The 26,160-nt window shown below is 46.3% G+C and overlaps 1 protein-coding gene and 1 pseudogene across 4 annotated transcripts in view; both read right to left on the reverse strand.

Annotated features, from left to right (window-relative positions):
• Positions 1–26,160, reverse strand: part of nlrx1 (NLR family member X1) — a 60,363-nt gene that overhangs the window by 14,338 nt on the left and 19,865 nt on the right. For 3 of the 4 annotated variants that reach the window (XM_078199055.1, XM_078199052.1, XM_078199053.1), the window contains exons 2-4: positions 7,887–8,015; positions 5,589–5,658; positions 3,658–3,749 (exon numbers count right to left, since the gene is read on the reverse strand). In XM_078199055.1, coding sequence (XP_078055181.1) covers positions 3,658–3,749; positions 5,589–5,658; positions 7,887–7,974 — 250 coding nt within the window. In that variant the 5' untranslated portion in view covers positions 7,975–8,015. Of the gene's footprint in view, positions 1–3,657; positions 3,750–5,588; positions 5,659–7,886; positions 8,016–8,266; positions 8,324–26,160 lie in introns of those variants that run through there. The other variant, XM_078199054.1, reaches the window with a different exon arrangement.
• LOC144480074 (U2 spliceosomal RNA) lies at positions 21,061–21,190 on the reverse strand (annotated as a pseudogene).

Here is a 26,160-nt window from a genome sequence, read left to right on the forward strand (position 1 = left end):
TTTAAAGGTTTCCAACCTCCACTACCTTCCCAGGCAGTGCAATTCAGATTCCCAACACTCTCAGTGATTTTCTTTCTCAAATCCCCTCTGAATCCCTTGCCCCTTAACCTAAAACTATGTCCCCTTGTGATTGACCCCTCCGCCAAGGGGAACAGCAGCTCCCTGTCCATACCCCTCAATCATATTGCCCGCCCTCAGCCTTCTCTGCTCTAGAGAAAACAATGGTATTTGCTACCAAATAAACCTGTTGGACTTTAACCTGGTGTTGTGAGACTTCTTACTGTGCTTACCCCAGTCCAACGCCGGCATCTCCACATCATGACTAGAGAAAACAATCCAAGCCTATCCAGTCTCTCCTTATAGCCCAAATGCTCCATCCCAGGCAATATCAGGCCAGGGACAAGGTTTTTGGCCATACAAGAGGTTAAGTTGGGGGCATGTGTACCCATAAAACAACATCCTTACAGACACAATCCAGAGAGGTTAGTCCAAGTGAGGAAAGAGATCCAGTTCAGAATGGAAAATGTCATTATTGAACCAAGTCTTAGTAACTGGAGCACACCTATTGTAATGGTACCAAAACCAGGTGGGTCATAGAATGTCTACAGTGCAGAAGGAGGCCATTTGGCCTATCAATTCTGCACCTATCACAATCCCACCCAGGCCCTATTCCCATAACCTCACACATTTACCCTGCTAATCCCCCTGACATTAGGGTCAATTTAGCATGGCCAATCCTCTGAACCTGTACATCTTTGGACTGTGGGAGGAAACCGGAGCACCCGGAGGAAACCCATGCAGACAAGGGGAAAACGCGCAGACTCCACAGAGACAGTGAACCTAAGCCGGAATTGAACCCGGGTTCCTGAGACAGCAGTGCTAACCACTGTGCCACCGTGCAGCCCAAAGAGACTTGGAGTTTGGTGTTGAGTCGACAATATTTTGAAGTCTACATATCCAACAACTCTGCACAGACTGTTAATTATGTGGACCATAATTCTTTAACCATTTTAGCAAAGAACATGCCCCTGTCTACATCAACGGGGATGAAGTAGAAATTGTCGAGGGCTTCAAGTTTTTTGGTGTGCAGATCACCAACAACCTGTCCTGGTCCCCCCATGCCGACACTATAGTTAAGAAAGCCCACCAATGCCTCTACTTTCTCAGGAGGCTAAGGAAATTTGGCATGTCAGCTACGACTCTCACCAACCTTTACAGATGCACCATAGAAAACATTCTTTCTGGTTGTATCACAGCTTGGTATGGCTCCTGCTCTGCCCTACAAAAGATCGTGAATGTAGCCCAATCCATCATGCAAACCAGCCTCCCATCCATTGACTCTGTCTATACTTCCTGTTGCCTCGGCAAAGCAGCCAGCATAATTAAGGACCCCATGTATCCCGGACATTCTCTCTTCCACCTTCTCCCGTCAGGAAAAAGATGCAAAAGTCTGAGCTCACGTACCATCCGACTCAAGAACAGTTTCTTCCCTGCTGCTGTCAGACTTTTGAATGGATCTACCTCGCATTAAGTTGATCTTTCTCTACACCGTAGCTATGACTGTAACACTACATTCTGCACTCTCTCCTTTCCATTCTATGAACGGTATGCTTTGTCTGTATAGTGCGCAAGAAACAATACTTTTCACTGAATGTTAATACATGTGACAATAATAAATCAAATCAAATCAAATCTTCAGATGAGGAGGTTAATGCTATAACCATAAAATTGGAATATCATTCACACAGCAGGAAGACACAATATGACAGCACTTGCTTTATCAAATGCAAATATTTAAGAACAGGAATGTAAATATTGCTGAGTAAAATCTGTATAAGATAGAGACAGTGACAAGAGGAGATTGCAATGGAAAACAAAATGTCTTTTAAAGATGTCTTTTCATTTTTTGCGCGGAGGTTTTAGGAATGATAAATGACTTTTTATATTTGTATATATGTGTTGAGATGGAGTTTCATGCAGGGGTTTTTGTGAGCATGGTTCCGGGAAGTCTGGAGGCCCCGTTTGCACACATGCATTTTCAGTGAGGCTTTACAACCCTTAAAGTGAAGAGATTGGTTACAAAGGCATTAGCAGTTTAATAAATTTAATCAAATACATGGAACGTGGGATCACAGTTCCAGAATAAGGGATTGGTTATTTAAGGCTGAAACAGAGTTGATATTGTTTCACTCGGAGTTGAATTCGCTACCTGAGCACTATAAGTGCTCATTGAGTATATTCAAGACTGAGAATGATGGGAGTTTTAGTACAAATGGAACCACGGTATATGGGATAGTGTAGTGTTGCAGGAGAAGATTGGCCATGATTGCATTGAATGGTGGAGTAGGTTTGAAGGGCCAAATGGCCAACTCCAGCACCTACATCTTGTTCTTTTGTTACCACCAGTGACAGCAATGCCATAAGACCATAAGACAATGGAGCAGAATTAGGCCACTCGGCCCATCGAGTCTGCTCCTCCATTCAATCATGGCTGATAATTTTCTCATCCCTATTTCTCATCCATGGGCGGCACGGTAGCACAGTGGTTAGCACTGCTGCTTCACAGCTCCAGGGTCCCGGGTTCGATTCCCGGCTCGGGTCACTGTCTGTGTGGAGTTTGCACATTCTCCTCGTGTCTGCGTGGGTTTCCTCCGGGTGCTCCGGTTTCCTCCCACAGTCCAAAGATGTGCGGGTTAGGTTGATTGGCCAGGTTTAAAAAATTGCCCCTTAGAGTCCTGGGATGTGTAGGTTAGAGGGATTAGCGGGTAAAATATGTGGGGGTAGGGCCTGGGTGGGATTGTGGTCGGTGCAGACTCGATGGGCCGAATGGCCTCCTTCTGCACTGTAGGGATTCTATGATTCTATGATTCTATTCTCCTGCCTTTCCCCATAACCCCAACCCCCTTATTAATCAAGAACCTATCTCTGTCTTAAAGACATTCAATGACCTGGCCTCCACAGCCTTCTGCGTCAAGGAGTTCCACTCTCTGGCTGAAGAAATTCCTCCTCATCTCTGTTTTAAAGGATCGTCCTTTTAGCCTGAGGTTGTGCCCTCTGGTTCTAGTTTTCCTACTAGTGGAAACATCCTCTCCATGTCCATTCTATCCAGGCCCTCGCAGTATCCTGTAAGTTTCAATAAGATCCCCCCTCATCCTTCTAAACTCCAATGAGTACAGACCCAGAGTCCTCAACCGTTCTTCATACGACAAGCTCTTCATTCCAGGGATCATTCTTGTGCCTTCAGCTGCCTCGGCCTGAAGTTCTGTAATTCCCTCCTTAAACCTCTGCACTGCTCCCTCTTTCTTTAAGTTGCACCTTAAACCCTTTGACACCTGTCTCAATGTTAATTTCTGTCGAACTATGCTCTTGTGAATCGCCAGAGGGTTTTTAAAAATTAAGTTAAAAGGCGCGTTGTAAATACAAATTGAAGGATTTCAAGTGTCTTTTATAATTACCTCAGCATGAGGAATTCCAGCAATCGTAAAAGTTACAATTTATCACCAAGTCCTCAAATGTACATAGCCCATGACCGAGAGAGAGAGAGAGAGAGAGAATGTGTGTGTGTGTATATCTGTTATGTGTGTTTGTTGGTATTAGTGTCACTCTGTCCATGCCATCTGTATTAGAGGACAACCCTTGCCCCCTGCATTCACCCACCTTGACCAGGGCTGGTGTTCAGTGACGTCCAGTGGTGGGCCAGGCACTGAGGACACTGTAAGAATCCAGGCTTCCCAAAGTGAGGCAGACTTCTGAAAGAAAAAATAAATTAGAAGATGATTTTTTTTGTTTTCCTTCAACAAATGGTGTTATTGAGAAATTGCTGTTCGTCACAAATCCGCAAACAGGTGTTGAGGGAAGTACGATGAAGTTATTAGCAAGTGGCCGCACTAAACACTGGCAGACATGCCAGAGCGGGAGTTTTGCGTGATGTATCCTAACTGCCTGCCACGTTTCAGAGGGTAACACTCTCACCTCTGAATCAGAAGGTTCAAGTTCCACTCAAAGAGTTTATTGCAACATGCAGCACTGAGGGAGTTCTACACTGTCAGAGGTGTCATCCATCAGATGAGATGTCAAATGAAGGACCAGTCATGATCTATTTGAATGGCAGAGCAAGGAGCTACAAAAGGTCGTGAATGTAGCCCAATCCATCACGCAAACCAGCCTCCCATCCACTGGCTCTGTCTACACTTCCCGCTGCCTCGGCAAAGCAGCCAGCATAATTAAGGACCCCACGCACCCCGGACAATCTCTCTTCCACCTTCTTCCGTCGGGAAAAAGATATAAAAGTCTGAGGTCACGTACCAACTGACTCAAGAACAGCTTCTTCCCTGCTGCTGTCAGACTTTTGAATGGTCTTACCTTGCATTAAGTTGATCTTTCTCTACACCCTAGTTATGACTGTAACACTACATTCTGCACTCACTCTCTCATTTCCTTCTCTATGAACGGTATGCTTTGTCTGTATAGTCCTCAAGAAACAATACTTTTCACTGTATGTTAATACATGTGACAATAATAAATCAAATCAAATCAAAAGTTTGAAGGGCTGAATGGCCTTCTCAGGTGGATGTTTAAGAAGTATTTTTAAGAGTTGTGGGGGGGGGGGGGGTGATTTCCCCCAGTGGCCTGGCTAATATTCATCACAATCAAATCAGCTAAACTGATTTGCCTTTAAGTTACAGTCAGTGGTGAAGGAATTTTGTTTGTTGAAAGCTGGAGTTTGAGGGCCTTTGATTTGTAATAAGGTATCTAATCTAGCATGATGCACTCTACAGAGAATCTGTGGCATGTGAGAACAGACAAGGAACATCATCGTCGAAAATCTCTGACCTTACCCCCTGGCTGGGATTCTCCGGTTCCGCTGCATTGATTGGAGTTTTGGCTGAGTGCCTAATTCTCCATTCTTGCTGGCAGCAGGGCGGATATGGACGAGATTGGAGAATCCCGCACCATGTCTTTTCAACGAAGACAGGAATAAATAGATGGGATTAAGAGGGATATAAGCAATGGAAAGAAATAGGTAAATCTCCAACACTAATGATATTCTTTAGGACTGAGACTCCAACTTGTAAAATTAAATTCTCAGGATCAGGGCAGTTGTTTGGCCATAACCACTGCATTACACTTCAGTTGTGCTTTATTGGCTGAAAGCGCTTTGGGAATTCCCAAGGTCATGAAAGGTGCTATAGAAATGCAAATCTTTCTTTCCACAGCCATAGTAAAATTGTAAGTGAGTTATTTATAAACAGGCTTGAGATTTAATTACACAGAACATGCAGGAGAAATCATATCTCACACCAAATTGCCTCGCTCACAGCAGAATTTAACTTCTGGGAGTTCAGCATTGAGCCTTAGGGTGAATGGGAGTGACGACAAGAGAAAAGCCATGGAACGCACCATTGATTCTGTCCCAATGCAGCTTTAAATGCAATCCCTTTAAAACTGGAACTGACTTCCATCGGCTGCGACTAAAATCTATCCCATCCCGCTGTCTCAAACCGAGACACTTTCAGAACCTTTCCCAATACCACTGCCAGCTAACGTATGGTGGGTGAATGGGGGGAGGATAGGAATCTCACACTCACTTCATTGCAACGACCAGGCGCTTTGAGCCGTGGAGACTCTGAATCCCGGCGGATGTCCTTGTACCGGCACCTGGATAACAACAATAAACAAAAGGGAACCTTTCACTTTCCATCACCTGGATATGGAAAAGAGGAAGTTGGAGAATGACTTTGAAAGCGATAATGGAAACCTTGCCAGTAAGGTTTTTTTAATGATAGTTGTGATAGATAGCAGGGAGTTCCATGAACGTTCCATCCAGCTCCATGATAATCCACTAAGGGGAGCAGTGGCCTAGTGGTATTATCACTATTAATCCAGAGGCTCAGCTAATGTTCTGGGGGCCCTGGTTCGAATCCCACCATGGCAGATGATAGAATTTGAATTCAATTAAAAAATCTGGAATTAAGAATCTACTGATCATTAAGAATCATGAAACCAGTGTCGATTGTTGGAAAAACCCATCTGGTTCACTAATGTCCTTTAGGGTAAGAAATCTGCTGTCCTTCCCTGGTCTGGCCTACATGTGACTCCAGAGCCACAGCAATGTGGTTGATCCTTAACTGTTCTCTGAACAAGGGCAGCTTGGGATGGGCAATAAATGCTGGCTAGCCAGTGGCCCCATGTCCCACAAATAAATTTAAAATTTCTTTGCCACCAGTCTGTCTGTGTTTCCTTTGCTGCTGCCTCTTCAGCCTGCACTGAATACCTCACGCTTCACTGGAGGAGCTGTTGAACATAGGAATTAGAAGCAGAAGTTGGCAAATTCAGCCCTTCGAGCCTGCTCCGCCATTCAATCAGATCACGGCTGATCTCTCCCTGGTCTCAAATCCACCTCCCCACCTGTTCCCCATATCCCCTTATCCCTTTTTTATAAAAAATATATCTATTTCCTTCTTGAAACCATTCAACGATTCAGACTCCACCGGGCTATGGGGCAGCGAGTTTCACAAATTCACTACCCTCTGCGAGAAGTAGTTACTCCTCATCTCAGTTCTAAATTTACTGCCGTGGCGATCCCCCCCCCCCCCCCCCCCCCCCGCCTCACTGACACCACCCCGGGGTCAGCACCCCCCCCCCCCCCCCCCCCCCACCCCGGCAGACCAGCTCTCCCCTCCGGAGACCACCCCCCACACCCCTGGCAGATCATCCCCCACCCCCCCCCCCGGCAGGCCACACCCCCCCTCCCGGCAGACCACCCCATCCCCCCATCCCTCCCCGGCAGATCACCCTCCTTCTAGCCCACTCCAATTGTTGCACTGCCCGATGCCCAATGCCAAGGTGCCCCCTGGGCATGGGCACTTTGCCTCTTGGGCAGTGCCAGGGGGAACAGGCTGGCACTGCCAGGGTGCCCATGTCCAGGGGGCAGCCCCCCCCCCCCACTCCCTGGGGGGCCCTGATTGCCCCCCCTTCATTCCGGCCGGGTCTCCCGCCAGTTCCCCGAATGTGGGGAACTCATCTGAACTCTGCCAGAATGAAGTACCCCTGGCGGAGATTCCTGGGAGATTCGATTGGGACCTGAAAGTTCCCGATAATGACCTGCTAAACGTATTTAAAAAAAGATTCAAATGACGTTCCTGCCTTCCTGCCGGTTTCCAGCGAGGTCTGGACTCCGACTGTTCGCCGGCTCTGGGAGATGCGCATGCATTCCCGGCGCAAATGCAAATCCCGGTACAAGGCCGGTGACACTCGTCTCCCACCCCAACCAACCAGGAAAGCTGCGGGTCGTGATGGCAGAATCGCCCCCATTCTTTCTGAATCTACCCTGTCTAACCCTGTTGGAATTGTACAAGTTTCTATGAGGTCCCCTCTCACTCTTCTGAACTCCAATGAATATAACCCTCACTTAGTCTCTCCTCATTTGGCAGACCTGCCATCCCAGGAATCAGCCTGGTAAAGCTTTGCTGTACTCAACGCACAGAGAGTTGGGAAGTCGCTGGGGGTTAACAGGGATGGGCAGCGGGGAGGGATTAGTGATGCAGGGTGAGGTTAGTGGATGACAGGATTTGGATTATGAAGGTTTGAATAAACTACGGCTGGCGTGGGGGGCAGGTCAGGAAAGTGGGTGTTGGGAGAGTTGAACTTGAAGATGATGGAGGTGGAGATGAGTATCTGAGCTCTCAATGATGGGGATGAAGCCAGACAATGTTACCCAAGTCCTTGAGAAGACATTGGTTGAACATTTTAGTCAGTGCAGCAGAGAGGTAGCATTAACCTGGCAGAGTTCCGCTCAATCACACGTCAAGTCCAATTTGTTCTGAGGCAGTAAAGGAACGCTATCATTGCTGGATGGTGCACATTGTCAGTGATTCATCACCTACCAATGAAAGGACGCTGAGTGCCACTCAGTGCCTGCTGCTTTATTACAGTCCATTTTGATCTGGCGGGTAGATACTTCAAACGCTGCATTGTGACACAGTAAGGAACTCACACATTGGACCCCCAAACACCTGAAAGAGACACCAGAACATACCAGATAAATAGCCTTGTCAGTAAATAAATACAAGACAGATAGCACCAACAATTCTTGATGGAATTCACTGGAATTCCATCCATTGACTTCAAAGCACCAAGGAACATCCCAAGGTTGTGAAAGGTGCTATATACATGCTTCATTCTGTCATGATCCAGGAACCCCTGGGGGAAAGTGCAGACAAGATGGGATTCAATATGACAATCTCTAACCGATTCGAAGACTCACCAATCGAGAGAGGGCCGCTGCGTGGCAAGGTGCTGATTAATGAGGAACCACTTTCCTCCGGGAGATAATAAATCCAGGAGAGAAGAGAGAAAACCCGACAACTCCAAAATCTTCCAGAAACAATGCTTTGCTGCAACGGTGCTTCACCACACAATCACAATTAAATATTCACCAACTTGGTTTATTGCAAAGTCAAATAAAGTAGAATAATGTCAAACCGTGACGATGCAACGATTGACCTTACACGGGACACAGAAGACAATAAGAGTGGTTTTGTGACAGACATCACTGTAGGAGGGAAATAAAACGAGTCGAGTCTTAGAGACCATGTCGAACTTCACGAAACGTTTTATTCCACATACATGAGGGAGAGTTAGACTCCGACCTGAAATCTCAGGTTTCCTGCGGGTCCTTCTCTGCCCCTGGTAGATTGGTACAGGTTAATACGCTGTTTCGAGCCACAAAGGTTTACATTCGCATATTAATTCCTCAAGTTGGATATAAAATGGTTCTTCTTATCGCGCTATGCAGACTGCATTGTTAAGTACAACTCGTTAATCAGTTCTTGGACAGTTCCGTTTACCCGATTATAATGTCAAAGCATTGTATTTGCCCAACTGATTTGCAGTTATGTGTTAATCGTTCCCCACCTCTGCTGGCGATCATGTTTTACAGAAGGCTATACCCTCCCTGGTCTATATGGAGCCTGGCAGTCTTAATGCCGGTTCTCCCATTGTCGTGATAATTTGAGTGATTTCCTGCACATCAGAAGTTGATCATTATCCGTTGGCAGAGCAGGCCTCTGGCTGTCTGCATTAACCCTTTCCTTCCCTCTGGTGAGGCCTGGCTCTCTGGGCTTGCTCTATGTAGCCCGACGTGTATTATACTGAAATTAAATAAAATATGAATGGGCATATAAATTAGAATATAAAAGACACCATCCCCGATATTGCCCTGCAACAATCCCCCCTGATGGCTCTTGGTCATACCCAAGAAAGACACCAACAGTCATTTGTTGGTGTCCGTGTACCCTTTGTATTCGAAACGATACCTTGTGGATATCGTTGCCTGTCCTCATGGAAGCGCTCCTGCCTTGGTCATTGTTGAGGACACGGTACCGGATCCTTTGGGTGGCTAGCCCTCAGGATCATGGAAAGTGTTCTAAACCACCCTGCTGTGAGTAACAGTCACTAGCTTCTCCCCTTCCCAAATGCTAAGGGCTGCTAGTGGGGCCTGTTGAAGGACAGTCTGAGTTTTATCCATTTTCATTTGCAGACAGCACATAACCGTGGCCACACCAGCATTATGCCCGTACCGACAGTCATCCCTATTCTAATTATCTCCCACCCGTCTGTTAATCGGTTGCCTGCTGACCCTGGAACGAATATATCCCACCAATGTTGTGTCCCCGAGACTCCCACCCAGGTGGGCAGCCTGGATAGCTAAGTCCACCTGGATCCTTCCCTTGCTTATCTGAGGATACCATCGTGACGTCGTGTAGTCGGGTTTTAGGTTTCCCTATCCTAACTAGTCCGTACGAGGGGAGGTCAACCAATTGGGGGCATTGGGTAGACAAGTACTAAGGTTACAATATCTAATCTCCCTACATCCGAGTCTATCTATTACAGGGGTACAGTAATCCTGACAGTACTGACCCTCAAGGCCGGGTTCCCACACAAAGGGAGGGAAATCGGCCCATTCCGCCGTTAAATTTAAATATGGACCGAATATCCACAACCCCGTCCTGGTCCCGTAATGTTACATGTATAAGCCCACACACCCGTGTGTGCATCATATACCCCCTCAATAACCAAGTGTCCCTCTGAGTCCGTTTCTGTTTTTAGTCCCATTTCAGAAGGTGTGGGGAACCAGTGTCCCCTTCGCAGCTCATGCAGGAAGCGCCACCCTGTAGAGTGTCTCACAGCGTCCGAGCCCCAGTCCGGGTTGGCCCATCCGCAGCCCAGTTCTTTGATCCTAATCGACATTCCGGGTCTCTCGAGGGGCACGTAGACAGTGCGTTTTAGCATGGTTTTTCCCATACTGGCGTGATCGCTTGCGTCCAGTGGCTAGCAGGGGTCACTCGGTCCGGAAGCTAGGTGTCTGGCTTCTTAATCCATTCGCCTGTCCCCCCGCTGCGGGGAGCTGGACGTATTGTTCCGGACGCAGGCAGGTCTCACCTTCCACGTGGACCGTCGGTGCCTCCCCAGTCCCCGTACGGCTCACCAACGAAAGTATGAATCTGGGGGAAAAGGTAACATAGTCCCCACCAGTCGGGGGAAGGTTAGGTCTCTTTAAGCTAATTATGCAGTTTTAATTGTATATAGTGTTTCCACCTCGGCGAACCTTTCATATCTACCAAGGCGCATGTATCCCCAGAAACAATCACCTTGTGGGGTCCTACCCATCAGGGCTGCAGACCTGCTCATTCAGGAAGAACTTTGACCATTACCTTATCCCTGCCTTGGGGTTCTGGGTTCGGATACTTTCCTTCTCTCTTTCCCAGTCCCTGATTCTCTGCGTATCTACCACCTCCCCTTTTAAACAGTGCAGCTGTACAGCCAGGTGCTGGATGAAATGGAACACCCTCTCCCTTGCGTTACAGACCTCTGCGCTTCCGGTCACTACAGCCTCGGGAAGCGCCATGGATCCCCTGGGCACCAGTCCCGTCCCTCTGTTACCCTGTGTGGAGTTTGCACATTCTCCTCGTGCCTGCGTGGGTTTCCTCCGGGTGCTCTGGTTTCCTCCCACAGTCCAAAGATGTGCGGGTTAGGTTGATTGGCCAGGTTAAAAATTGCCCCTTAGAGTCCTGAGATGTGTAGGTTAGAGGGATTAGAGGGTAAATATGTGGGGGTAGGGCCTGGGTGGGAATGTGGTCGGTGCAGACTCGATGGGCCGAATGGCCTCCTTCTGCACTGTAGGATTTCTATGATTCTATGATTCTAGCCGGGGTTGCTGGCATTGTCATTGGTGTAGCGGGCAAGACTTTTACCCAACCTGTCCTGTCTCCACTAAGGCCTTTGTCAGACTGTTTTTAAGAGTCCTGTTTGTCCTTTCTATCATTCCTGAAGTCTGCGGGTGGTATGGGACATGGAGTCACTGCTTGATTCCCAGCAGGGCACAAGCCTGCTTCATTACTCTCCCTGTAAAATGGGTGCCTTAGTCTGAGTCTAGTTGAAGTGGGACACCCCACTGCGGGATTACTTCCTCTGCTAATATTCTATCCACTGTTCCGGCTGAACAGTCCCTGCAGGGGAATGCCTCCGGGTGAACTGGTCCATTATCACCAGGCAGTAGCTCTTGCTCTGGGATTGCGGAAACGGTCCAGTGAAGCGTATCTGCAATTGCTCCCATGTGGTCTGGACTAATACCTCAGCCTTATCTTGGGGGCCTTCCCAAGCTCACACTGGGCACACACTACACATTGCTGGCAGTGTCTGGCTATCTCTCTCCCCATGCCCTTCCACCCCCAACACCTGCTCATTTGCTTAAATCATTTTATTTCTCCTGATGTCTGCTAGCCCATGGTAAACTTTCAGTAAGGTTTGCCTTATACATTGCGGCGCTACTATATGCCCATTCTTCCTCCAGACGTTATCTGCATCTTGGACAGCCCCCTCTCTCTTCCACTCCTCTGCTGCTAGTTGCACTTTCCCCGTGCTATCTGAATTGTGCTTGTGTGCAGCAACTGGCTTTGCTCCTTCGCCCTGCACTCTCTGAGTCTGTGCTGTGAGGGCTTTGGCTGCCCTGTCTGCGTATTCGTTGCCCCGCTGCTGCGGTGTCTGGACCTTTTTGTGCGCACTTATTTTGATCACTGCAGCCTCTGCTGGTGCTTTAGTTGCCTCTACCAACTCCGTTGCACAATTCTCGATCTGTACGTGTCCCCCTGAGGAAGTTATGCATCCCCGTCGAGCCCAAGCTACCATATAGCCGTGAATTACCCCGAATGCGTTACGGCTATTGGTGTAAACGTTAGCCCTCTTTCCCTCGGCTAGTCGCAATGCCTCCGTTAGTCCCAGTCTATCCAGCCTCTCCTTATAACTCAAACCATCAAGTCCCGGTAGCATCCTAGTGAATCTTTTCTGCACACTTTCTAGTTTAATAATATCCTTTCTATAATAGGGTGACCAGAACTGTACATATCTACATGTAATTCCATTCCATCTTCTCCTTCTAACGGTCCTTCTGCTATCCTGCTGCTTTCGCCTTCATCAGCTTCCTCTAAACAGCTATACTCTGTACTTTCACTAACTAACATGGATGTGGGGTTGAGGTCAGAGTTCTTTACTATTTCAGTGCGCTTATCCGCCGGGAGTAACACACCCTCCCACTTTGCTCAGCAACTGGCGGAAACTGCCCTTAACTTTCCTGCTTCTAGTAGCTGCCCTATGGAGTGAGAGGAGTGGAGTATAATCGGTTCCAGAAGCGTTATCGGTTCTGATGTCTCTATTGCCCACGTGACGCAGTCCAATGCCTGCGCGCACCGGTGTAATCCTGCGGCTACTGGATTTCATTTTGTTAAATAATACGCCACTGGCCGCATCTTGCCCCTGTGTTTCTGGCCCACTACTGCCGTGTAGTGTTCCCCCTCACTGTGGCAATATATGTGGAAGGGTTTGGTTAGGTCTGGTAACCCCACGGCTGGGGTGACCGTGAGGGCATGTTTTATCTTTTCAAAGGCAGTGTCCTGTTCCGATCTCCACCCTGGTCAATTCTAGCAAGGGTTCAGCGAGTTCTGAGTAGTTCTCCACAAACTCCTGTAGTAGTTAAATAACCCCAGTGATTGTCTGACGCCCCCTGACGATCTGCGGTTTTGGCATCTCCAGAATAGCTTTCTTTCTTTCCGCTGGGATTCTCTTCATCCCCTTGTGTGATGTGGTCACCTAAATATACAACTTTGTCCCATCCCAGCTGTGCCTTCCGAGGGTTGATCTTAAGGCCAGCTCGCTGTATGGTTGCTAAAGTCCAGGTGAGGGCGATTATGTGGTCTTCCTCCCCCCCTTGATACTATCAGGAGGTCGTTAACATACTGGAGCACGATGCTCTGTGTCCTGCTAAGGTCAATCTGGGCTACTATCTGGGCCATGTGTCTGTGGAATATGGCCGGACTGTTGTGAAACCCTTGGGGCAATCTAGTCCAGGTGCATTGGTCCTCCCCTACTGTAAATGCCAATTTATCCTGATGTTCCTCGCATACTGGGATGGACCAGGACCAGTTGGCAATGTCTAATACCCAAAACACATTCTGCTCTGGGCGAAGGTTATTCCATATCGTGGTTGGGTTTGCCACTATGGGATAACCCCTTACTGCATGTTTGTTGAGGCTGGTGTAGTCTACTGTGAGTCGGTAAGAGCCATCTGGTTTTCTCACTGGCCAAAATCGGGGAGCTGGTGGATGTGTGGGTTCTTTTCACTATTCCCGGCTCCTGGAGTTCCTGCACTATGATCCGTACTGCCTCTATGGCCTCCTTTTTGATGGGGTACAGCCGGTGAGGTTGATGTGGGTCTCCCTTTATAGTAATGGGGGGCACCTCCAGCCCCCCACAGTCTTGCTTGCCTTGTGCCCACACTGCTGGGTATGTCTGTGCAATTATTCCCCACACTCCCTGTTGCTCCCATGCTACAGTAACCAAAGTGATATTTCAGGCATAATGTCTGATTTTCCTTCCCCATTGGTCCACTGAGTCAGGCTTCCGCCACTCAATGTAGTGGATTTTTATGTTGATTACTGCCCCCAATTGTTCCAGCCAGTCTATCCCTAATATAGTTCCCTCGGTCTTACATACCCAAATTTGGACTTTTACCATGAAATCCTTCATTTCGAGGGGAGAGGGCTCGCTCAGTGTCACCACACGAACTCCATCTCCTACTCCCCGGATCTGGGTACTTATATGGGTTAGAGATAGGTCTATATTGGTTGTGGATATTGAGGCTCGTTTATCTGTTAACATTGTACACTAACGGCCTCCTAATATCTATCAATAAATATTTGGGAACCCCTCTCCTCCCCTCTAAGGGCCGAGATTCATCATTGCTTCATCGCGCCGAACATCTTTGGCAGATCCTCTGCTGAGACCTGTATCACCGACCCGGGGGCTCCCGACCCCCCGCTATTCTTTATGGTGCCGGGTCCCTGACCTTCCTTGCCTCCCCCTTTTGCCCAGTTGTCCTTCTGGCCATGCCCTGACTTCCGGCAATTCCAGCATCTCGGCGGGCCCCATCCCTGCATTCTCTCGCGGAATTCCCCTCCTTCCCACAGTTGTAGCACTGCCTTTCTCCGTCTATCCTTTCCATGGGGCTCACCTTGTACCTCTTCCTGGAATTAGCTTCCGCCTTCATCACCCAGGTGAGGACCTGACTATAAGTGTTCCTTCCTGGTCTGCCCATCTCCACAATTCTGGTCAAATGCAACTTTTACAGATGCACCATAGAAAACATTCTTTCTGGTTATATCATAACTTGGTCTGGTTCCTGCTCTGCCCAAGACCGCAAGGAACTACAAAAGGTCATGAATGTAGCCCAATCCATCACTCAAATCAGCCTCTCATCCATTGATACTGGCTACACTTCCCACTGCCTCGGCAAAGCAGCCAGCGTAATTAAGGACCCCACGCACCCCGGACATTCTCTCTTCCACCTTCTTCCGTTGGGAAAAAGATACAAAAGTCTGAGGCCATGTACCAACTGACTCAAGAACAGCGGCTTCCCTGCTGCCATCAGACTTTTGAATGGACTTACCTTGCATTAAGTTGTTCTTTCTTTACATCCTTGCTATAACTGTAACACTACATTCTGCACTCTCCCGTTTCCTTCTCTATGAACGGCATGCTTTGTCTGTATAGCGCGCAAGAAACAATACTTTTCCCTGTATGTTAATACATGTGACAATAATAAATCAAATCAAATCTATTTCGTTGGTCAACATTTTAAAAAAGATTTTGTTGTCCCGGTGTGGGACGGCTATCCCCGAATGGTGTTTGTATGCCTTGAACTTCCTCTCTGCATAGTCCTCTACCCTTTCCTTTGGTCCTTGCTTAATCAGGGTAATCAGTGCCCAGTTTGGACTGCCCCTTCCCAGGGCAGTTCTTACCACTAATTTAAAAGCCACAAGGCGGGTGTTTGAATCTGTTGCTCAGTGGTTTGCCTGTCCGTGGTCTTCCTTGCAGCTCGCAAAGGGGCTCCGGGCTGTGGTTCGCCTTCCTCCTCATAAGAAGGGGGAAACGGGTCCTCGTGCCCGCAACGTCCACCCCAGTATTTCCATGTGCTTTGTTCCTGTCCCCCTCCCACGCGCGTCTCACAGCTGCTACTCTCGCCCCATGATGCTCTCTTATTCATTGGTTTTTCAATATGGCTGTTGCAACTATTACTCCCTTCCCAAACTTGTTTTTAGTTTGCCCCCTCCACCAGGCCTTCTGCTTGGCCATGGAAGCATCCGGATTAAATCCATTCCCCATCATTTTCTTAATCCATTTTATATTATGATCAGCTATAGTTTGTACGATAGATCCCTCAGGTCCCCATTGTAAATCCCCTGTACCGGCGCCCGTTTTGTTACAACCGGCCATCTCGGCACTTTTACACTCTCTTTCTTCTCGCAGGGTTTTTTTTCCTTCCACCGCCGCTTTACCCTCTCGCGGAATTCTCCCTCGCGGTTACTCCTCCTCGCTGTAAGTGAGACCTTTCAATCCTTCCTACCCACGTTTTTCCCTGGCGCGGCTCTCTGCTCTCCTGGATTCCTCCTTCGCGGCTTTACCCTCTCGTGGAATTCTCCCTCGTGTCTACTCCTCGCAGTAAGCGAGACCCTTCTATCCTTTCTCTGCGTTGTTCCCCGGCGTGCGTTTTATATGCAAACTTCGCTAAAAAAACTTCTTACTTAAGTTTTCGCATCAACACTATGCCCCAGCGCACGGTATAACCCTTCGATTTCCTTCAAGCTCACATGGTCAGGTTCTTCCTCCATATGGTTCTACAGTGCTGTAACTTACAGCTGGCCAACGACTAGTGTGGAATCGCTCCCCTATGGGTGGTAAAACAAACGTAATCACCCGACTTGGAGCCACAGAGTCGCTGGTCATCCAGTACGGTACCCTGCTTGCAGCGCCAATTGTAAGAGGGAAAAATAACTAGTCGAGCCTTGGAGACTGTGTCGAACTTCAAGAAAAGTTTTTATTCCACATGCATGAGGGAGAGCTGGACTCCGGCCTGAAATGTCAGGTTGCCTGCGAGTCCTTCTCTGCCCCTGGTAGATTGGCACAGGTTAATATACTGTTTTGAGTCACAAAGGTTTACATTAGCATATTAATTCCTCGAGTTGGATAAAAGATGGTTCTTCTAATCTCGTTATGCAGACTGCATTGTTCAGTACAACTTTGTTAAACAGTTCTTGGACAGTTCCGTTTACCCGATCGTAATGTCAAAGTGTTGTATTTGCCCAACCGATTTACACTGATGTGTTAATCGTTCCCCATCTGCTGGATGATCATGTTTTACAGAAGACTATACCCTCCCTGAACTATATGGAGCCTGGCTGTCTTAATGCCAGTTCTCCCATTGTCATGATAATTTGGAATGATCTCCTGCACATCAGAAGTTGATAGCATGCGTTAATCGTTATCCGTCAGCAGAGCAGGCCTCTAGATGACCGCATTAACCCTTTCCTTCCCTCTAGTGAGGCCTGGCTCTCTGGGCTTGCTCTATGTAGCTCTACGTGTATTATACTGAAATTAAATAAAATATGAATGGGCATTGTAGTGGGAAATTCTTCGAGGTGGCCTGATTAATTTAAAGACTAAATCTTTTCATTGAACATTTCACTTCACAAAGGCAAAAAAAAAATGTTTTTTCAGTTCAAATAAAATTCTTCAATTAAACTAGTTTTATTAAAACGTTGAAATGTTAGAATCAAAAACATTACAAATTAGCAACATGCAGACAAACATACAATTAAGACAAGGCAAATCTCATTTTGGCCAAAATGGGAGATCAATGGTTCCACCTACACGGCTAATGCGCTAACAGCTTTCACAAAAGATCTCAGATTTCAGGCCAAAGAGCAGAATTGGTTATAATTTTCATTATCAGATTATACAGTTCAGCACTTAATTAACTGCAATTTCACTCATTCGCTGCTCTGCCAATCTAACAATGGCATGTCCTTCAATCAACTATTCTTTGACACCTTGAAATATTGATCTGTCATTCGTCTGTCTGTTTTACAGAAGGTCTCTCCCAAAAATGGCTTCTTATGGTTCAGCATTTCTCTAAGCAGTTTAAACCGGCTCTAATACCAAAAGACACCTTTATCTGTTGGTATTATCATCCGGCCTGGGTAATTTACTTTGTTGCATAATTTGTGCCCCACTTGAGCTGATATCTTTCATGAATACATCTTTAATTTTACTGGCATGTTCTTAGAAACATTATTAAGATGCTACTTAAATATTTTGTATTATGCTTAAACCACATATTAGTTGCTAATTATCCTCATGTTGGGTATTTAGAATTAATCAGAATTCTCAACTACAGGCATATAAATTAAAAGATACGATTCCCGATATCGCCCCTACAAGTCACCTTCTCCAATACGCACCCCACTGAGACTCACAGGGCGACTTAAGTCCATTAAATTTTAATAAAGAAGCTATATTCCTTTGCCTTGCGTGAGTCTATGCAATCAACAGGGCAGGCAGATTCAGGCAAACAGGATACTCATTCAGGAAGTTTAAGGTTTCCTGTATCATTCTTGGAAGTTATATTTTTTGCACTGCAGTCTCGAAAGGTTCATTAGGCAATACAATTTAAATTAATGCGCATCTTGGGTGGGGCTGAGAGTTATGATCCCAGTTACAATTTTGCAACTCAAAGTCCAGGGTGGAACCTGGCTTGATAATCATAGAATCCCTACAGTGCAGAAGGAGGCCATTCGGCCCATTGAGTCTGTACCGACCACAATCCCACCCAGGCCCTATTCCTGTAACCCCATGCATTTACCCTGCTAATCTCCCTGACACTAAGGGGCAATTTAGCCTGGCCAATCAACCTAACCCGCACATATTTGGATATCTGTGGGAGGAAACCGGAGGACCCGGAGGAAACCCACGCAGACATGGGGAGAACGTGCAGACTCCGCACAGACAGTGACCCGAGGCTGGAATTGAATCTGGGTCCCTAGCGTTGTGAGGGAGCAGTGCTAACCATTGTGCCACTCCAAAAATCATCAGTTTCAGTATCTACCCTATTTGTAATAAATCCTAACTCTTATTGATATATTGAGAAATGCGGAGGGCAGCTCCCGAACAGTCACAGAGGCTGTTGCCGAATGTTTAACAGCGTAATTAAACATTTATTAAACATGAAAATATGAACTGTAATACACCACTCCTTAACCCACAACTAAACCTCTACAGGTATATACAGATTTGTAAGTATGACACTCGTTACAAAATCTCATACTCTGTGTCGTCCATGTACTAATATGTGGCCTTTGGTCAGACACACCGTACTCTGAAACCAAGTTACAGATGCCATGCAAAGCAAATGCAATAGATTTTGCATCAACTCTCCCCAGACACTTGATGTGGAGATGCTGGTGTGAGACTGGGGTGGACAAGATGAGAGGTCTCACAACACCAGGTTATAGTCCAACAGGTTTATTTGAAATCACAAGCTTTCGGAGTGCTGCTTCTTTGTCTTCACCTGATGAAGGAGTAGTGCTCTGAAAACTTATGATTTCAAATAAACCTGTTGATCTATAACCTGGTGTCGTGTGATCCTCCCCCAGACACTTGTCACACCATGAGCCAATTGGTCTCACAGAAGCTCTGTCCGGGGTTCCAATCTCCACTCTCCCAAGAACTCACCTTGGAATTTCCTCCCAGACAATGCTTGACTATCTTCAACAAGGATGCACCTCCAGATTTTCAACCTCTCATTTCGATGTTCCTCTTGCCTGGAACACCACTTACACTCAAGTTTCACCTTTCCTGCAATCTCTCAGATACTCAGTCGTGCCGACAGATTGTCATTACTTCAGAGTCCCATAGTTAGGAGTTACCCACCTTCTGCTATCTCCGCAGATCTTCTGGTAAGTCTATTTTGCTGCATGTCTGCTTCCTGCAGCTCTGTATTTTACCTTGAGAGCCTCTTCCTCTGCTCCTCTCTTGACTTCACCTACCAGAACCTCTTCCAGATTCCTGTTCTTTCCCTGTGACTAGAAGGTTTTCCTGGGATGTTTCTCCTTCTTCTGCTCCCTGGTTTTTGGGCTTTGTCTTTGCTTTTGGGTTTGCTATCTGCCCCTTTCCATGTCCTGCCTATTCTGGAACTTTCTGTTGAACGCTGCTTTGTTCTGGGCCACTTTGCGTCACATGAGAGGGTGGATCTCTCATCAATCCCCAGTTGTTAAGCAACAGCTCAGTTCTTCTACTTAAATGTTTTTTTTAAACTTGGCCTCACGACAGATAAAACCTCATTAAAATTGCAGGTAGATAAACAGATACAAACTTGCTGTCACCGCCCTCAGAGAAAACTAATGAACGGTTTCACCACTTTAACCCACAAACAAACAAAAAAAATCAAACATAAAAGTTATATCTTGTTCCTAATGCCCACAAAGATAACTTAACAACTTTTACAGACGCACCATAGAAAGCATTCTTTCTGGTTGTATCACAGCTTGGTATGGCTCCTGCTCTGCCCAAGACCACAAGGATCTACAAAAGGCCGTGAATGTAGCCCAATCCATCACACAAACCAGCCTCCCATCCATTGACTCTGTCTACACTTCCCGCTGCCTCGGCAAAGCAGCCGGCATAATCAAGGACCCCACGCACCCCGGACATTCTCTCTTCCACCTTCTTCCGTCGGGAAAAAGATACAAAAGTCTGAGGTCACGTATCAACCGATTCAAGAACAGCTTCTTCCCTGCTGCTGTCAGACTTTTGAATGGACCTACCTCGCATTAAGTTGATATTTCTCTACACCCTGGCTATGACTGTAACACTACATTCTGCACTCTCTCGTTTCCTTCTCTATGAACGGTATGCTTTGTCTGCATAGCGCGCAAGAAACAATACGTTTCACTGTATGTTAACACATGTGACAATAATAAATCAAATCAAAATCAAATCAAATAAATCAAATACTTAACGATCTTGATTTCCTAACATGGGTTAGTGGGCAGTAGCAGGTTCGAGGGCAGGTCATCACCGGGGGAGTGTTTTATCAGGCGGCATTCCCCCTAGGCAGCTGAAAGCACGGCCACAAATGATGGAGCGAATAAAACTGGGGATGTAGGAGGAGATCGTAGAGGGTCGTGAGGCTGCAGGGAATGATAAATGGCATTTGCTACCAAATAAACCTGCTGGACTTTAATCTGGCGTTGTTAAAACTCTTACTGGAAATGATAAAGACAGGGAGGGGCAAAGCCATGGAGGAATTTGAAAGCAAGATGAGCATTTTAAAACTAGGCGTTGGTTAACTGGGAGCCAGTTAGGTTAGTGAACACAGGCCTGATGGGTGGTTTGGTGTAAATAACAATATGTGCAGCAAGTTAATTTGTTTTTAAAAAGGGCACAAGATGGGAGACTGACTAAGCTGCTAATGTTTTTTTTATACTTTTCCAATTCAATCAAATCAAATCCAATTCAGAGTCTCAACAAGTTGAGACATTTCCGATCCAGGCTGACAAGACAGGGCGTGCGACTAAACCACCCTGTCCTGGGCCTGATCTACATGAGTCAAGCTGATTGGAGAAGGGGGAGGATCCTCCTCCAAGACTTGAGCTCATTTGCATCTTAGCCAAAAGGCCGAGATGCCGCTTTTAAAAATTGCTTCATATGAAACATATGAAGCCTCAGCGTAACCTCATGACGTCAACCAAGTGCAGATCCGATACTACACTTGATCTTAGCCAAAAGGCCAAGAAGCTAATGTTTTGAACTTACTTATCATCCCTAGACAAAAAAAGGGAACTAATAAGCAGTAGATAATGTCCAGCCTTCCCACACAAGCACTTCCCCCTTTAAGTACAATTACAAAACAGACATGAATGCCTTAAATGTGGCCACAAAATATCAGCAGATTAAAAGGGAGGAAAGAGTTAGCATTCATTAAATCTTGGGAGCCTTTTACAAACTAAATATTGCTTGCCAAGAACAGGAGTCGAGTCTTCAAGATCACAGGCTAGTAGATGGCTTACTAAGTAATGTTCTGCCTTGTTTAGACTTGTGTGAGGCCCTTTTATGGCAAAGACTTAGTGATGGGAGTCAATGAGCAGGATTGGTTTGATGTGGAGGGCAACAGGGTTGTGTGAGGTGGCACAACAAGGACTGAACTCTTCAGCTTGTACATGATGCGGGGGATCGGAGTGTATCTCAACAAGCTTTCCTCACACTAAGGGAGATAAGATTTATGATGGTTAATTCAGAAATTGCACAAGATGTATTCCTTTCAGGTTCTGTTAACCAGGATTTAAAGATTAAGAAACAATTGCTGTTCAGTATTTTGTTGTTTCAATTCGTACTTTAATAACTGAGAGTGGGCGTTCAGTTTGGGCGAATGCAAACACGACCGAGTTCCTGTTCAGTTGCATTCTAATTCTCCATCATACTCCTGTGCCATTCTCTCTCCTACACTGCTTCAGTGAGACTCGAGGAACAGAACCGGCACCTTACAACCTTCCAGGCTCAGAATTTAGATCAACAACTTTAGATTTTAGTCAATGTTCTCCTGGGCACTGCACAACCAGTTACATCTCCTCTGCTCCTATCTTTTGTCCCTGTTTCCCTTCCCGCACCTAGTGACACACAGGGCTGACCTGTTCCCATAGCAAGGCTTTTCCTGGAACCGGTCGCTAGTCTGTCGCCAGAGGCTTACAGCTTGAGGGGTGCCACTCCACATCAAGCGTGTCTGACCAGGAGTCTCTCCCACTCTTACATAAGAACATAAGAAATAGGAGCAGGAGTAGGCCATCTGGCCCCTCAAGCCTGCTCCGCCATTCAATAAGATCATGGCTGATCTGATAGTGGGCTCAGTTCCACTTACCCGCCCGCTCCCCATAACCCATAATTCCCTTATTGGCTAAAAACCTATCTATCTGTGACTTAAACACATTTAATGAGGTAGCCTCTACCGCTTCATTGGGCAGAGAATTCCAAAGATTCAGTACCCTCTGGGAGAAGAAGTTCCTCCTCAACTCTGTTCTAAATTGACTCCCCCGTATTTTGAGGCTATGCCCCCTAGTTCTTGTTTCCATTGCAAGTGGAAACAATCTCTCTGCCTCTACCCTGTCGAGCCCCTTCATTATCTTATATGTCTCTATAAGATCTCCCCTCAACCTTCTAAACTCCAAAGAGTACAGGCCCAGTCGGCTCAATCTCTCCTCATAAGCCAACCCCCTCATCTCCGGAATCAACCTGGTGAACCTTCTCTGTACCCCTTCCAAAGCCAATACATCCTTTCTTAAATAAGGGGACCAAAATTGTACACAGTACTCTAGGTGCGACCTCATCAGCACCTTGTACAGTTGCAGCATGACCTCCCTGCTTTTATACTCCATCCCTCTCGCGATAAAGGCCAACATTCCATTTGCCTTCTTGACCACCTGCTGCACCTGAAAACTGAGTTTTTGTGATTCATGCACAAGGACCCCCAGGTCCCTCTGCACAGTAGCATGTTATAATTTTTCACCGTTTAAATAATAGTCCCTTTTCCTATTGTTCTTTCCAAAGTGGATAACCTCAACTTACCAACATTATACTCCATCTGCCAGATCCTTGCCCATTCACTTAGCCTATCCAAATTTCTCTGCAGACACTCTGTGTCCTCCACGCAATTTGCTTTCCCACCCATCTTAGTGTCATCTGCAAACTTTGTTACCCTACACTCGGTCCCCTCCTCCAGATCGTCTATGTATATGGTAAATAGTTGAGGCCCCAGCACTGATCCCTGCGGCACGCCACTCGTCACGGATTGCCAACCAGAAAAGCACCCATTTATACCTACTCTCTGTTTTCTGTTAGATAGCCAATCTTCAATCCATGCTAACACTTTACCCCCAACTCCTGTAGACTAGGAACACAGACTAATTGGTGGGACAGTTGAGGAACAGTTATCTTTTGCAGTAATCTTTTGTGAGGCACCTTATCGAAAGCCTTCTGGAAATCCAAATACAATACATCCACCGGTTCCCCCCTGTCAACTGCACTTGTCACCTCCTCAAAAAACTCCATGACTTTCCCTTCCTGAATCAATGCTGCGTCTGCTTGATTGAACCATTCTTATCCAGGTGTCCTGCTAGTTCTTCCTTTACGATAGATTCCAGCATTTTCCCAACTACGGATGTTAAGCTAACCGGCCTGTAGTTACCCGCCTTTTGTCTACCTCCTTTTTTAAACAGTGGCATTACACTAGCTGTTTTCCAATCAGCTGGCACCTCCCCAGAGTCCAGTGAATTTTGATAAATTACAACTAATGCAGTTGCTATTGCCTCTGCTGTTTCTTTTAGTACCCTGGGATGCATTCCATCCGGACCAGGGGACTTGTCTACCTTTAGTCCCATTAGCCTACCCAGCACTACCTCTTTAGTAATAGTGATCGTTTTAAGGTCCTCACCCCCTACAGTCCCATGACCGTCTATTTTTGGTATGCTATTTGTGTCCTCCACTGTGAAGACCGACACAAAAAACTTGTTTAAGGCCTCAGCCATTTCCTCATTTCCCATCATTAAATCCCCCTTCTCATCTTCTAAGGGACCAACATTTACTTTAGCCAATCTTTTCCTTTTTATATATTTGTAAAAACTCTTACTATCAGTTTTTATATTTTGTGCTAGTTTACTTTCATAATCTATCTTTCCTTTCTTTATTGCTTTCTTAGTAGTTCTTTGTTGCTTTTTAAAGCTTCCCAATCCTCTAATTCCCCACTAATCTTGGCTGCTCTGCATGTATTGGTTTTTAATTTGATACTCTCCTTTATTTCCTTAGTTTTCCATGGCTGGTTATCCCTTTTCTTACCTCCCTTCTTTTTCACTGGGATATATTTTTGCCGAGTACTGAGAAAAATCTCCTTAAAAATCCTCCACTGTTCCTCAACTGTCCCACCAATTAGTCTGTGTTCCCAGTCTACATGAGCCAACTCCACCCTCATCCTATTGTAATCCCCTTTGTTCAAGCAGAGGACATTGGTTTGGGACCCTACTTTCTCACCCTCCATCTGTATTAGAAATTCAACCATATTGTGATCACTCATTCCAAGAGGATCCCTCACAAGGAGATCATTTATTTTACCTGCCTCATTACACATGACCAGATCCAGGATAACTCGCTCCGTCGTAGGTTCTGTAACATATTGTTCGAGGAAACTATTGCGACAGCATTCTAAGAACTCTTCCTCAAGTGCACCGCGTCCGACTTGAGTTGACCAATCAGTGTGGAGGTTAAAATCCCCCATGATTATTGCTGTTCCATTTTTACATGCATCTGTTATTTGTTTGTTTATAGCCCGCCCTTGAAGTTATTATTTGGGGGCCTATAGACTACGCCCACCAGTGACATTTTCCCCTTACTATTCCTTATCTCCACCCACATTGATTCCACATTTTGCTCCTTAGAGCCTATATCATCTCTCACTACCACCCTGATGTTATCCTTAATTAACAGAGCTACCCCATCTCCTTTTCCTTCCTGTCTATCCTTCCGAATTGTCTGATACCCGTGGATATTTAGTTTAAAGTCCTGGTCACCCTGCAACCACGTTTCTGTAATGGCCACAAGATCATACCCATATGTACTAATTTGTGCCGTCAACTCATTCACTTTGTTTCGAACGCTACGTGCATTCAGGTAAAGTGCCTTTATGTTAGTCTTTCCTACCTGGACCCGATATGTTAGTGCATTCCTTTGTTTGCCTGCTCTGTCCCTTCCTGTCACAGACTGGTTATTCTTCCCCAGACCAACTCCCTGCACTGTGTTGACCACCTCCCTTCTCATACTTGTCACCTTTTTTACTCTGCCTGAGGTTAGATTCCTGCCATCCTCTCTACTCCCTGTTCTATGACATGGTCTGGAAACTTTACTAACCTCTCCTGAGCTCTCGTCTCCTTTAACTAATTGAAAGTCCTCATCATTAACCTGCACTCCTACCCTCTCCTTTACCTTTGATTTTCTAATTCTCCATACCACTGAACCCTCCCCTCCACTATTTAGTTTAAAGCCCTATCTACAGCCATAGTTATACGATTCGCCAGGACTCTGGTCCCAGCACGATTCAGATGAAGACCATCCCGTCGGTACAGGTCCCCTCTTCCCCAATACTGGTGCCAATGTCCCATGAATTCAAACCCCTTCCTCCCACACCAATCTTTCAGCCACGCATTTACCTCCTTAATCTTCTTAACCCTGTGCCAATTCTCTCGTGGCTCAGGTAGTAATCCAGAGATTGTTACCTTTTTGGTTCTGCTTTTCAATTTAGATCCTAGCTTTTCATATTCCCTTAGCAGAACCTCAGTTCCTGTTCTTCCTATATCGTTGGCACTTATGTGGACCACGATAACTGGATCTTTACCGCCAGCCATTGGTGTGTTGGAAGGATACTCGACCTGTTAGCCATGTTATGAATGCACCTTCCTTGGCCATCAAATCCCGGGGTGGGACCTGAACCCAGAGTTTCTGGCTCAGAGGAAGGGATGCTACCCACTGCGCCACAAAGCCATCTTCTGTTTTTTCATTTCTCCCACTACCAGCTCCCACTGCCTTTCCATCATTATCCCCTTGTTACTGATTCACCCTTACCCTCTGCTCTATCACAGATATCCCAATAGCATGCTAAAAGTTTAAAGTTTTTAAAGTTTATTTATTAGTGTCACAAGTAGGCTTACGTTAACACTGCAATGAAGCTACTGT

Source organism: Mustelus asterias, chromosome 27, assembly GCF_964213995.1.
Source record: "Mustelus asterias chromosome 27, sMusAst1.hap1.1, whole genome shotgun sequence".
Classification (NCBI taxonomy): Eukaryota; Metazoa; Chordata; class Chondrichthyes; order Carcharhiniformes; family Triakidae; genus Mustelus; species Mustelus asterias.